General features: G+C 39.7%; 1 protein-coding gene across 1 annotated transcript in view; it reads right to left on the bottom strand.

Moving 5' to 3' along the window:
* LOC102310192 (probable G-protein coupled receptor 153) overlaps positions 1-14,233 on the bottom strand; it is a 36,619-nt gene that overhangs the window by 14,098 nt on the left and 8,288 nt on the right. The window contains exon 2 of the mRNA XM_005941194.3: positions 3,708-4,338. Within this exon, the coding sequence (XP_005941256.1) occupies positions 3,708-4,081 (374 nt within the window). The 5' untranslated portion in view covers positions 4,082-4,338. The remainder of the gene's footprint in view (positions 1-3,707; positions 4,339-14,233) is intronic.

Genomic DNA, 14,233 nt, shown 5'->3' with positions numbered 1-14,233 from the left:
TATATAAGCTGATAAAAACATCAACCCACATAGGCACAGCTTAGATAAACTGAAGATGAATGTGGAAGGAAATCGATTATTTGTTGATGGTAAAAGATTGCCTTTGATATCCCTCGGTCTATTTATCATGTAGGTCCATTTCAACACAAAGAGATTTCTGTTTCCTCTCACCTCCAAGTAATTGTTACAGTCGAGCAATTTGCTGAATGTGTTTGTGACCTCTGGCGATGTGGCACTTTTCAAGGTTTGCAGAAACTACACACATACATCTAAAAATATATCAAGCAGTGACTGGCGTTCTCATTTCCCCAAACATGACGAAAGAGTACGCTAAGCTGCCAAAACATTTGGATAGATTACTGTATTCAAGGATTACTGAGTTGTTCCAGACATAAGTAAAAATACACACACACACACACACACACACACACACACACAAACACAAATATAGGTGTATGTGTGTGTGTGTGTGTGTGTGTGTGTGTGTGTGTGTGTGTGTGTGTGTGTGTGTGTGTGTGTGTCATACATAAAAAAAATCCTTTTCAGTTCCTAGAACATGTAAGTATAGACTATTTTATGCCTCTATTGTTTAACAAAGCACAGTTAATATGGTTCTACTGGTTCATTTGTGTGGTAAAAGATGCTTTAATTCATTAAGCGTCAGCTCTTTTAGCGTAGGAAGCCAAATATACCTCCCGATGAGAACCAAAATGCATATCACCAATTCCCTTCTCTATTTCCAGAGAAATGGGGCACACTGGCTAGAATGGATGGCTTTACATAAAAAGATTGGCAAAATAAAATGGAAAACATTTGAAAGTAGTAAAGTATAAGCCTACATGCACTGACGCAATAAGAGTACTACAATAGCCTGCAGTAGCAGTAGTACTGCAGTAGCCTCCATCTTTGCACTATGGCTTCATTCAAAGACAAGTAGGTCTTGTTGTCACAATGAGTAATAATGCTAGCCTTTCCTGATTGTGCCTGGGGTACATGGGGACAGTTACATCACCAAGCTGCATAAATCTATTACCAGACTGAGAGCATTGTGAGCGGAAAAAACCCTCCTAAGAGATAGTGAACGCAGGGTGATGAGCACAGCTGCCTAAGTACAAGGTTGGAATTCATAATTCAGGCCTTCAGTGTATGTTAATGTCAGAGTAAAGGCAGCCATGCTAGCTCAGCAGGGCAAATGTGGAGCGAATTAAATGAAAGATGAACAGCAATTATACGGTGCATCACCTGAGCTATCACTCCACTATACTGTTGTTAAAGGTGACTTGAACACAAGAAGACAAGCTGCTGAGTGGAAAGTGTTCCCAGACAGGAGACCAGAGAGACTACAGTCAGATGAGTGAGGGAACAGACGAGGGAGATAAAAGCATCTGTGTAAAGCTTGATATCACTGTGTGGGCATCGGCCAATACTGGCAGCTGCAGAAGCAATATAGATAGCAAGATTGGGCTTAGATTTAAAAGGAAGTTTGCATATCTTATTTGAATGTCTGCTTATCTGCAAAATTGGCCAAGTTGAAAACATGTTTAGTATCTGCAGGCTTGATGCCACAGGACGTAATTGCTCGTAGATTTTCAGCAGGAGAGAAAGAGTGATGCAGCAGAAGACTGATGTTCACCACATGCACCACATTTTAGTTGGTATGTGTTCTGCAGATGCGACAGCTGATTTTATAGGTTCTCTGGCTGTTTTCCTACAGTATTTGCTCTCAAAATGCACTCGACTGCAAATGATTATGCTGCACCTGATGGGCAGAGCTTAGAGCTCTGAATGTAACAGCTAAATTGCAACAAAGCCAAGGCCTCTGAGCTATGCTTCAAATTTTCTTAAGATGCACCAATTACAAACCTTCACATTAATCATTTAAACAGTCAATATGGTCTGCTGTGCAACTCATTATCATGATAAATTACAATCTTATCTTAGAACAAATCAAGAGGTGCTTCTTAATAATCATTAGCATGTGTCAGTTCAGAGCAGCACTGGTACATATCAGAAGAGATACAGCATCCAAATCTCATATTAAAGGAAAGGGAACCTTTCCTTAGAACATCTGATTATGTGTGAACAGCAGATTTCTTGGAAGTCTTACAGGACCAAAATGGTGTTGTTAGTGTGAGGTGAGCCTGATCTTTATTATTCAGTGTTACTTAGTATTATCACATGTTATGAGGAGCCAAATGAAGGTGAAAGCTAGAGCTGGCAGATGCTCAGTCTAGAAGGTTTCACATGGTGTTACCCCAAATAGCTGCAACCAGCAGATGTGTTGGCAGGGGACAGTCTTTGCATGATGAAGAGCATCACACTCAAAATCAAAGGTAAATAAGGTGATGGGCCACAAAAATTGAAATCTGTCTATATCCTATGTGAGAAGTTGTCAAAGGAAGAGGCCCAAAAAAACCTGAAGCTTAACTATAGAATTTTTCAAGGATTGAGTGTGAGCCTTGCAGGAGATTAACATCTAAAAGTGCCTTTAAACACATTTATGTTTTCTGTGCTAAGGATCACACTGCATTTATTTATGTTATTTTACTTTTAAAAACACACATAATACTGTATCCACTATACTGACATTTCTGTGATTGAATATTCAAGTGAACCTAAAGATTTGGTTCCCCCTAAACTACAAAACAAAGTATTATTTCTTACTTTGGTCTATTTTTATCTGGAGATAAAACTAGACAACAGCTTATAAAGCAGCCATTTCTTCAATAGAAAGTACTTCCAGTAATTCTCCAAAAGTTGATTTTGTTCATCTGGACCTAGCGTTTTGTGGGAGAAACATTTCATCACTCATCCAAGTGATTTCTTCAGTCTCAGCTGACTGCAGGTTTCCCCAATCTTATAAATTGTGCATTTGCATAATGACTGAAACCAGCCAACTGAAGGAACAATGGGCTGGGAGGTCAGTTCCTTAATCTTAATTATGCAAATTCTCATGACCATTGATCAACAACCACTGATCAAAGCCCACTGAGCAATGGCCATGAGTACCATTCACAGAGAGTTGGGGAATGGCTGCAATCACAACATTGTAAGATGGCGAAAGATGTACCCTTAGGCCCCCTCCTCGATTCAGAGATGGTCTTTCCCTTTTCACATAAATGTCCTCTTTGACTCTGCGCTCAAACCAGCGTTTCTCCCTGTCCAGGATGTGTACATCCTCATCATTGAAAGAGTGTCCACTGGCCTGTAGGTGTAAATAGACTGCAGAGTCCTGGCCTGACGAGGTAGCTCTTCTGTGTTGTGCCATCCGCTTCACCAGAGGTTGTTTGGTTTCCCTGATGTATAAATCCTGGCAATCCTCCTGGCACTTAACAGCGTACACTGTATTACTCTGTTTGTGTCAGGAGATCTGATCCTTGGGGTGGGCCAAGTTTTGGCGCAGCTTCTTTTGGGGTTTAAAAGCCACAGAGTGTGTTTAGAAAAAATGCGTCTCAACTGCTCCGATACTCGGATACTTACTGGATACTTCCAGTAATGACTGTTCAGAGTGAGGAATGAAATGTACTGGATTGGAAAAACATCAGAAGCAGATGTGTATAAACCATAGCAAATACATATTGAAATATATAAAGTGTAATACCTTGCTTAAAACTGAAATTTGGATGAAATGGACATTTAAAATTTAGGCAACCTGAATAAAGATTATAACTAGGGTCAGTCATAAACAACAAAATCAGTTGTCTTACCTGTAGTTTACAGGCCAGCGAACCATCCACATGCGGTGATAGGAGAGTGAGGTGACCGAGAAGCAGGTGACCAGTGTGAGAGTATAGAAGGTAGACACAAACACTTTGCACAGACCCTCATTCCACTCGTAGTTGGAGTGCTGACGCCGCAGTGTTATGACACAGTACATGGTAATGGGGATGGCCATGTTGAGGATATGTGTGCCCGCCAAGGTGCAGATGAGAAACTCCAGCGGCTTCCACTTCTTCTGCTTGGCACTGACACTAAGGATACTCCAAGTGTTGGCAAGGATGGACACGCCCGAACAGACCAGCCAAGCCAGCGTGTTGGCGTTGATGACATCATCCTTCATGGTGGTTAAATCATCCACCATGTTGTAACGAGGCAGGGTGGAGCCTGGGGGGCCGCAAGGAACTGTTGGCAAGAGCAGGTACACACAAGGAGAAGGAGGAGGTGGTAATGGGCAGGAGGGGATGCAGGGTATCAAGCAGAGCAGGCATCCTATCTGGGTGGGTGTGCACTCTCCATGGGTCGGGCACAGTGGGGAAAGGACATGACTGTGGTGCAACGCAGTGTGATGTTAGAGGAGGAGGATGGCAGAGCTGGGCCAGTTCCCTTACAGTCCTAAAGCTGAAGAAACGGGGTGAGAAACGACAGAAGCAAAGTGGTCAGAGGGAGTAACAATTTTAAGAAATTACACTGGTCAATCTAGTTCTAAATAATCCTTGACCAGACATAATCCCTTATCAGTGAATTAATGGGGTTATTTTAATCATAACAGATTAACTCTATGCGTTAAGCCTGAAAATTTTCCATCTAATGAGGTTAAGAGAGAACAGTAATTAGTAAACAGGTCTTATTTTAAGAAGTCCAGTTGACACAGATTAGCATGAAGCTGCAGTCATGCAATCCACACATCTGTACTGGTGACAGATATTCAGGGATATTATAGAAACACTTGTGACATCCGTAAAAACAAGGATCAAGTTATATAACAACGATGAGCAATGAGCAAATAAAGTACTAACAAAAAAAAAAAATCAAACATTAAAATATTGAGATAAATATCAATACCACAGAAGTGCACACTTAGGGACCCATGCATTTACTTGACTTTCTTGTATAATTAACAAAGTAGACTAATCAGTAACTTTGACAATCAGCTATTTGTTAAGTCGTTAATTAAGAAAAACAGCTGCTGCTTGCAGCTCATTAATTGTGAAAATTTACTGTCCTTTTTTTTACATTCATTTTTTTTCCTGAATGAGTAATTCATCCGAGGTTCTATTAAAGTTGAGATGGGAATTTATCTTTCTTTGACCAATTTACGAACTTATATATAATTAAGGCAACAGAGGCATCATCCTAGTTACATCCTGAGAGGGTTTTGTTTTTCTTGGAGATGCTGATTCAACTGTAAATCGTGAGGCAACACTTTATAATTGTGTGTATTGTTTTGTGGGGTTTTTTCCTGCGACAATTTAGACAGTAGACCACTTTCAAAAGGACAAAAAACATAATGTAATTATATGTTATCTTTTATATGCAGTTTTTGAAAGAACACGAGAAATAGTTTGCAACAGTTTGTTCCTTTTTGTAAAGGTCATTTCCAGCATAATACTCAGAGAGAATCACCAGCAGATGAGAGCTCTTTGTTCCTACACTCTCCAGTGAAAAATGTCTGGCACAGCTGGAGAGTGTTGTCACATCTATGCCCTGTCTTTTGGCTTGTCCAAACACTGATATGCTGTAGGCAAGACTCTCGGAGGGGACACTTGAAATGACAAGTATAGCATCATCATAACCCTGTTCTCTTTGGTGTGGCATGAAACAACGTAACCAAAAAAAATAGTATAACATCAACACCTAAAATACTGGACACAGTTCCTAAAACGCATTGATGCCTCGTGCATGGAAAGAAGAGAATTTCCTTGTTGATCACATCACCCCTCCCGTCCCGCTCCTCCATTGTGTGTCAACCCAAGCCCTTTTGTTAAATGTTTATACAGTGCATCTGCTGAACAGGAAATCAGATTTTATTGGTCTATTCACTCATCTCTTCAAGTTCACCAGCTGCAGAGGAACAGAACAGAAAAGCACAGCCAAAATGAAGACTGAATCCAGAATCAGCATACTCACTGACATACTGGGTACCTGCTATCAACAGTGGCTCCATTCATTATTATTTTTCATTGCAGTGATGCTTTTCCTGCTTTCACAGGTAAAAACATCTCAGTGATAATGTCAGAACAAATGAGCGCAGTGTGGAGCTTCTATAGATTCTTCAGTAGTGCTAAATCTTTCACATTATGGAAACTCATTATTGATAAATGTAATGAAATAGATTTAGCTTAGACAGTCTGGGAAGCAATAAGAGTATTGACTCCGCTTTTGGGGGCAATGGCCAACCAACCAATATTTGGTTGGTTTATATACAATTCAAAACTTTGTGGTCTCTTTTAACGAATGTCTGAAATGCCATACTGCATTTCAGCAAATGAAGTCCCTCTTTTTCTTCACTGCCCACCTGCATCCAAACAAATATGAACGGTCAATAAAAGACTAGAAAATGATTACCAGGCATGCAAATATCTCTTTATTGAGATTGAGGTTGAGGTGACATTGTCATATTTTGTGTCAATCATAAATTCAGCCTTTAGTACTTATATTTCTATATATAACTGTGCTACACAAGAAGAAGAACTCAAGGGGACATGACAACCGATGGAGCTGCATATTTGGCAAAGATTTTTAAGCCGGATATGCTTCCTGATGCAACCCTCCACACTTTATCCACACTTGGGAGAGCTGTAAACTACCTAGGAGCACACTAACTTACAAACACCCGAGGTTAGGAATAACTAATGTGCTATACCAAATATATTTAAAAGGACATTTGTGACTGCATTAGATAATTTTGTAAATGTAAAATGTATAAGACATTTTACTGGTTGCTGACAACTAGCTATAGTATGTATAGAATTTGTTAAACAAAATCACAATGTCTATCCAACCTTAACCAACGTGTTTAGTTATCTAAACTATGCACATTACAGTCTCACATTTGCATTAACTCCAAAATAGCTCAGAAATGCAATGCTTATTAAAGTGATTCAGGCAGCAAACACGCCATCTAAGTCTGCAACTGGATAAAAATGTTGCATAACATGTCATTTCTACTGTATAAGTTTGATAAATCATCACAAGCCAGTTGTGTTTTTAACGCATTCTGAAATAACTTGCATTGCATGAGTCATATTCGAGCTCTTGAAATGATCACATCATATAGATGACTCAGCTCCCCTTTTTGTGATTCGGAAGTCAAAATGTATTCTTCAGTTTTTAATGGTTTGACTCATTACTGATAAGAAGCACAATTAACAGACTTGATTTAAAAAGTCACAGCTGATGAACAGCTGATCGTTTAACATGAAGAGTTTAAAAGACTTCATTATACCCTGCTTTTATTTGTCAAATAATCAATCTATGATTATATCATCTTGTGTTTGTCATAATTTTGTACATATCGGTTTAGTAAGAGAGAGAACAATTGTATAAAGAAAAAAACCCAATTTCAGTCACAGTTAAAGAACTGACTTTTCTGAGTCATAGACATACAAACATCTAAAAGTGTGTTCCATAATAAAGATAACTTGTGTTTCACCTCAGGCAAAAAAAAAGAATTATTTTTTTTAAACTATTTCTTTTTCTGTTTATCTAGTTGCATTTGTAATTTTCAAGTGTAAGATGAGAGCAGTGCCCATGAACCTGGAGCCCTTCTGCTTGGATGACTCACAAGACTCAAGAGGAACAGCAGCTTTCCATTTAATACAAGAAATTGTGTTAAGCTCTAACATGTTTATACCAGGGTCTTTACAGCCAAGTCCAATTTTTTTTTTACCTCTGGGAGCAGCTGAAGGTCATACGGATATTATTTAAAAAAAAAAAAACAAAAAAAACAAACACAGATTATATATATTTTTTTATGTAAACTTGAATTCCCCTTTTGTACCATGACAATGTAAAAACCCAACTTCAAAACTGTCATTCTAACTTAAGTGAGCAAATGTTTTAGAAGAAACTGAAGTACCCCAAAATATAAAATTTAATAACAGGTATTAAAGGCAGCTGAAAATGTTAAGTACAGAAAAATTCAGATAGCAGTTTTCCCATGTAGCAAGGTAAGCCCACAGCCAGAGTAAGCCAACTATACAGTATGACATGACACCTCAAATTCAAAGGTTTCACTTTAACTGCTGTATTTTTATAAGTGGTCAGAAACTTGTAAATAACTCATGATAACTCATGAAAGAATAAAGTTACGTTGAAACCAAGCACACCATTGCTTTTCTTGTGACATTACCAATAAGTTTGATGTGTCACATGGCCCTCTTCCTATTGAAAAAACAAAAGTTGTATCCAAGATGGCCGACTTCTAAATGGTCACCATGGTCACCACCCATCTTGAGGAGTTTGCCCCCTCACATATACTAATGTGCCACAAGCAGGACTTTAATATCACCAACCATTCCCATTTTATTACGGTGTATCCATATAAATGGCCCACCCTGTACAATGTGGGTAAAATGCAGTGCAAGTACTTGAAACAGTTCTCTTGACATCCTATTTAAAGGTGCTCAAAGTGCCCTACCCTGAACCTTTACTTAATACACTGATATGAAATACAAATTTTAAAAAAGAAACCAACATAATCATTAGTAAACATAATATGACTAAAGAAAATGCTATTAGTATTATTACTGCTGGTTCTACTGTTACCATGTACTGTAGTTCAATCTGCTATTTACAAAAGCTTGAAACCTTGGTCTCAGTATTGAGCTTGTGTAGCACCATGTATAAGTTTGTGTATGCATGTTATGGTTGTTAAAGGAGTATTAGAGGTATAGCAGGAACAGCAGTGGTAGCAGTAGTAGTATTTGTAGCACTGGTTTTATCCAAATGCTTGACTGACAAGCTTCCTAACCACAGTGAAACGATCAGCTCGATCAACCACAGTCCCTCAGGCCTCAAAGCCAAATTAGTCTCAGTGTACACAAGAGAAATCAGCACTGGAAATTACATACACATGACGCAAAGACTTTCTCTAATACCAAGATACTTAATGATGAGTTGTTAAAATGAGTGTCTAGTTCATCATAGCACTAAAACAATAAAGATCAGAAAATATAAAAATATATCCTGTATTTTAATAATTAATTTACAGTCTTTGTTTTTCCATTATGCAATGCAAGGTTTTATAGAGTAATCATAATTACAGTATGACAGTAACTGTAAATGTGCCCTGGTCATGTTCTTAAATCCCTCTCTGCAGTGCCTTCTACACCTGTAGCCCATATTATGAATTTGTATCCAGATGAATATAAACAGCAGAGGAAAACACACGGGTGAGCTCTCAAAAAATAAATAAATAAATAAATAAATAACACGACCACAGGTGGTAAATATTTTCCATCTTGTTTAACTGAGTTTGAGCACCAGTGATCACTGATGTTAACACAGGGTCTGCCTTTCTCACCCCACTGGAGTCTTGTGTTCTCTCACAGTGGAAAAATCTCTCTAGGGGTAGAAATCGCAGAGTAACCCACAATATGATATAACACTATCATGATACAATATGTTGCTCAAACCAACAACAATTTGAGGATATCACAATTTTGGAAACAGAATACTGTATACAGTGGGGCAAAAAAGTATTTAGTCAGCCACCGATTGTGCAAGTTCCCCCACTTAAAATGATGACAGAGGTCAGTAATTTGCACCAGAGGTACACTTCAACTGTGAGAGACAGAATGTGAAAAAAAAAATCCATGAATCCACATGGTAGGATTTGTAAAGAATTTATTCGTAAATTAGGGTGGAAAATACAGACACCCTAATTGACTGGTTTGGCCACATTTGTCGAATGGACCCGAGCCGCTACCCCCATGGCCTACTCTGGTTGACCCGCCCCACCGATTGGAGGGTGCATCGAAATGCACCAAAGAAGACATGGATGAAACAAATCCAGGATGATTTGAAGGCCCTTCGACTTGACCTCGAGCAGGCAAGAACCATCGCCTTAGATCGAAAAGCGTGGAAGATAATCGTTGGTCAAGCAAGAGAACCTGCGGCACCTACAGCAGCGTACTGGTTGCGCGGCAGACCACCGCCGCTGGTCGCCCGCTAAGGACAAGAAGAAGAATACACAAGATAATTAAATCTGCATCCTTATTGAGAAAATGGAGAAATATTAGCCAGACTGAATAAATGCTAATAGTGTACACATATTATGCACTATAGTGCTTCCTACCACGATATTATGTGTATATTTGAATATATATTACACATTTATTACCACAGTTTCTCTGTCAAAGACATTCGTAGAAATACCTTGTGGTGGTCTTGTGAAACTGCTGTATGAAGAACAGTGCTTTTCTTCTGCTGGATGACTAACTTATCACTTTACACATGAGTCATATTCTGGACTACTAAAAAGAAGGACCAAACACTTTTTTTTTTTTTTTTTTAATTCTTCATCTGAAACTATAATCAGCTGAGATACAGAGAGAAGAGGAGACAAGGTTGCCCAGACACATTTTGGCAGACATTAAGATAGATTTATCTGTTAAAACAAAGGCCAGAATAGATGACAGTGTGTCTAAATGAGATCAGACGAGTAATTACATCGAAAACTGTTCCAAGGAACACGATGATTTTCAAGGATGCATCTAACCATGCTCATCAGCACAATGTCAGTGTGTGTGCGGTGCAAACTGAGAGCTGCAATGCATGTGTGATGCTGACCCATATCTCTTAGCTTCACATAAACCAGGGAGTGGGCCACTTTTAAAAGCTCCCTGCTGACAGGTGTGATGCATGGGGTCCTACTGCCGGACCAGCCATTCATCCCTGGAGCTGTGAGAGAGGAAAACATTTTGCTCTGTTAGACAGTACTGCTCTACCCAGTGCACTGCTACCTTCACGATTTAATATTACATCAATGATGCTTACAGATTTCAGCTCCTTTACGTTGAAATTAAAGTCAGCAGGAATGCTTTTCCTGCAGTAGGCTATGCAGCATCATACACAACAAACTGCAATGTATTGTGCATTCAGAAAACTTTCTATTAGAACCAGCATGAACATTTTGGGGGGCAATTTGAGTTACAATAGCTTCTCTGTTGGATTGGACCACATGGGCCAGCCTTTGCTCCCCATATGCGTCAATGAGCCTTGGCCTTTTATGATCATGTCACTGGTTCACCACTGTTCCTTCCTTGGACGACTTTTGATAGATACTGACCACTGCAGACTGGAAACACCACAAATGAACAGCAGTTTTGGAGATGCTCTGTCCCAGTCAACACAATCTGACCCTTGTCAAACGCACTAAAAACTTGTCCATAACATCAACTTATAACATACTGTATCACTTGATTGTATGTTTAGGTGCCATGATGAAGAGATAAGTGTTTTTCACTTTATTTGTCAGTCGTCATAATGTTATGCTTTATAAAGACACATTAATTTCCATTAATGCATTTATAAACCTACCTAAATTATGGTAGATAACTATCTACACTACTCTCATATCATTCCAAAATATGATTTATTTATATTGTAGGTGTCACTATTTAGTAATGAATGCAGTTATTATTAAATATGTTTGCAATTCAACCTGGAGAAATATAATTTAAGAATATATTCAACAACTGATAAGACACAGTAAAACAAAGCTTTTAGGCAGGTTGTCTTGGTTTATGTCAAATGCAATCTCCACAAGGTAACAAATTGGAAACGTGACTCCAAGACCTTATAACCGAGGGAGAGGGTAAGTGTATCATTAGGCTATTAAAGAAGAAACATAGCAAAATTGGGTAGCACTGGTAAAGGAAGATCCATATCCCAGTAACAGAATGTACATGGCCATTCTAATCACCAAGCTGAATTCACTATGACACATGGATAAGCTCTTCTATTTGGCACAACTGGAAACTGATGTTTTAGAAATGGCTCAGACAATGCAAAGCACACATTCATGAAGTCATGAACGGCTGTGGACGACATCCAAAAAGAAAATGACTGCTCGCAAATATACATGATTAAACTTTGCCAAAAAAAAAAAAAAAGGAAGAGAACATGTGAATGAGTATTCAAACCACATTTTTGGTCAAATGAAACCAAAATCAATGTGCTTATATGCAAATCAGCATGTTTGCCATAGACCTGAGCAAGACTGTCAGAATGACTGCAGGGTAACAACCATAAAACATGGAAGTGGAAATGTGCTGGACTTCATGAATACAAAAATATTTGAGGAAATAACTTTATGTTTGTGTAGCTGAATACTAAAAAAAAAAAAAAAAGACTCCCAATCTATGGAAGCTTGGAAAGAAAGTAATGTTGCAAAATTACCCCCATCCCCAATTACATTTTTTTCCCCAAAGTGTAATTTTACCAGAAAAAAATTTGAGCTGCCCAATCATATAAATATGTACATCAGCTGTTGAGAAACCAGGACACACTGATGAGAAGTGGGCTACTGGAACAAGAAGGTATAAGTGGGGAAGAGATGAGAGCAGAGTGTTGTTGGAATGCTACTATGCAAGTAACCTCAGTGGAAGAGGTTACATGAAGAGAATGTGAAACCTCTGGAATCTTCGATACTCCGCGTCCACACTCATGGTGAAAGAACTAGTAGCTCAGTGTTCCAACATTCAGAAGAACAAACTGCTATCACAACTGGAGATCGATGAGGTACAACACAAATGCTATAGCAAGGGGGAGCCAGGAAGTCAGGTCATGGTGGATCATAGCGAAGCTGGAAACCTGGAACCTCCGGAGCTGGTTACCAAAATTAAGTGAAGTACCCTCTGAAGGTCTACTAGAAGTCATCTGCTCCATGAAGAAGAAGACAAGACGCCAACATCAAGGTAGCATGGAGGGAAGTTAGCCAACTATTGGAGCTGGAGAAAGATGCAGATGCTAAGAAGTACAGCAAGGTGTCCTGAGGCCTCGGAAACTTCTAAACAAAGACTCACAGCCTTGGCCAGCCACTTGAAGAGCCAGAGAGATAGAAGGCAGAATAAACCAGCTGTACTCTACTGAATCATCCAAGGTGTGCTCTTGGTAGCAGGGAAACAACATAAGGACTGTACCACCAAGGCTGTAGATGAGAAGTACTGGAAGGGAGAAGGACCCAACCCATAATGGCAAAGCTCAGTGACTAGTGGATCTAAGAGCAGACCACAACAACCTCCCTGAACAGGGACCAGTAACCATCACAGTGGCAGACATCCAAGAACAGGTCTGCAGCATAAAGAATTGGACTGTACCAGGCCCTGAAGTTGACTGTATTCCATGAGCATCTGGCAGTACAAATGAACCAGCTGCTAATCAACAAGAGACACCTGGAAAGGCCAACTGAATGACGAACAGTCCTACTCCCAAAGGATCTCCAGAACGGACTGGTCCCAACTACCAGCCAATAACCTGCCTCAGTACCACATAGAAGCCCTTGTCAGGCCTCATAGTGGCTAAGATGAACAAGCACATGGCTAAATACATGAGTGGGACACAGAAAGGAATCAACAGGAATACCAGAGGTGCAAAACATCAGCTACTGGTGGACAGAATTGTTGCTCGAGATTGCAAGACCAGCCTCACCAACCTAAGCATGATCTGGATTGATAAAAGAAAGCCCGTGACTCAATACTCTACATATGGATCGTGGAATATCTAGAGCTATACAGGATTAACAGGACTCTAAAACACTCATAGGACCCTCTCCATCAAGTGTAGGATTTACCAGGGAGATGCTCTGCCCCGACTGCTCTTCTGCATAGGCCTGAACCCCCTAAGTTAAATCATTGACAAGACTGGCTATGGATACAGACTATGAAATGGAGCAACTGTCAACCATCTCCTCTCCACATGGTTGACATTGACATCTGCAGAGGGTCACGTAAGTCCTAAAGAATCAGCTGAACAATAAAACCAAGATCGTGGTAATCAACACCTACGCTCTGCCGGTGGTCATGTACTCTGCTGGGATATAAGTTGGCCAAAGGAGGAGATAGAAGCCACCAAAATCAAGACAAGGAAGCTCCTGACTATGCATGAAGGGTTTTACCCCAAATCCAGCACCCTGAGACTGTCTTGAGACTGCAAGATGCTAGCAGGCAGGGCATGCATGGAATGCCAAAACCAAGTGGCTGGCATAGTATACAGGAACATCTGTGCCGAGTTTGGAATGGAAGTCCCTCGGTCAAAATGGGACACAGCCCATAGGGTGGGTGAAAATGACCGAGCTAAGATCCTGACCTACAAATACAGACAGACAAACTGGTGAGGGGTAACCACGCGGACATAGTAGTGGTGATATAGCTATGTCTTTCTTTACATGCTGCATAGCAACTTCATTATTAATATCTAAAAATATAATTTTATTTATATAATATACACACACACACACACACACACACACACACACACACACACACACACACACACACACACACACACA

The sequence above is a fragment of the Haplochromis burtoni genome, unplaced genomic scaffold (assembly GCF_018398535.1).
Source record: "Haplochromis burtoni strain Fernald_Lab_line unplaced genomic scaffold, NCSU_Asbu1 Contig_60, whole genome shotgun sequence".
NCBI lineage: Eukaryota > Metazoa > Chordata > Actinopteri > Cichliformes > Cichlidae > Haplochromis > Haplochromis burtoni.
Note: the sequence above shows the minus strand (reverse complement) of the source record. Positions and strands in the feature narration are given on the sequence as shown.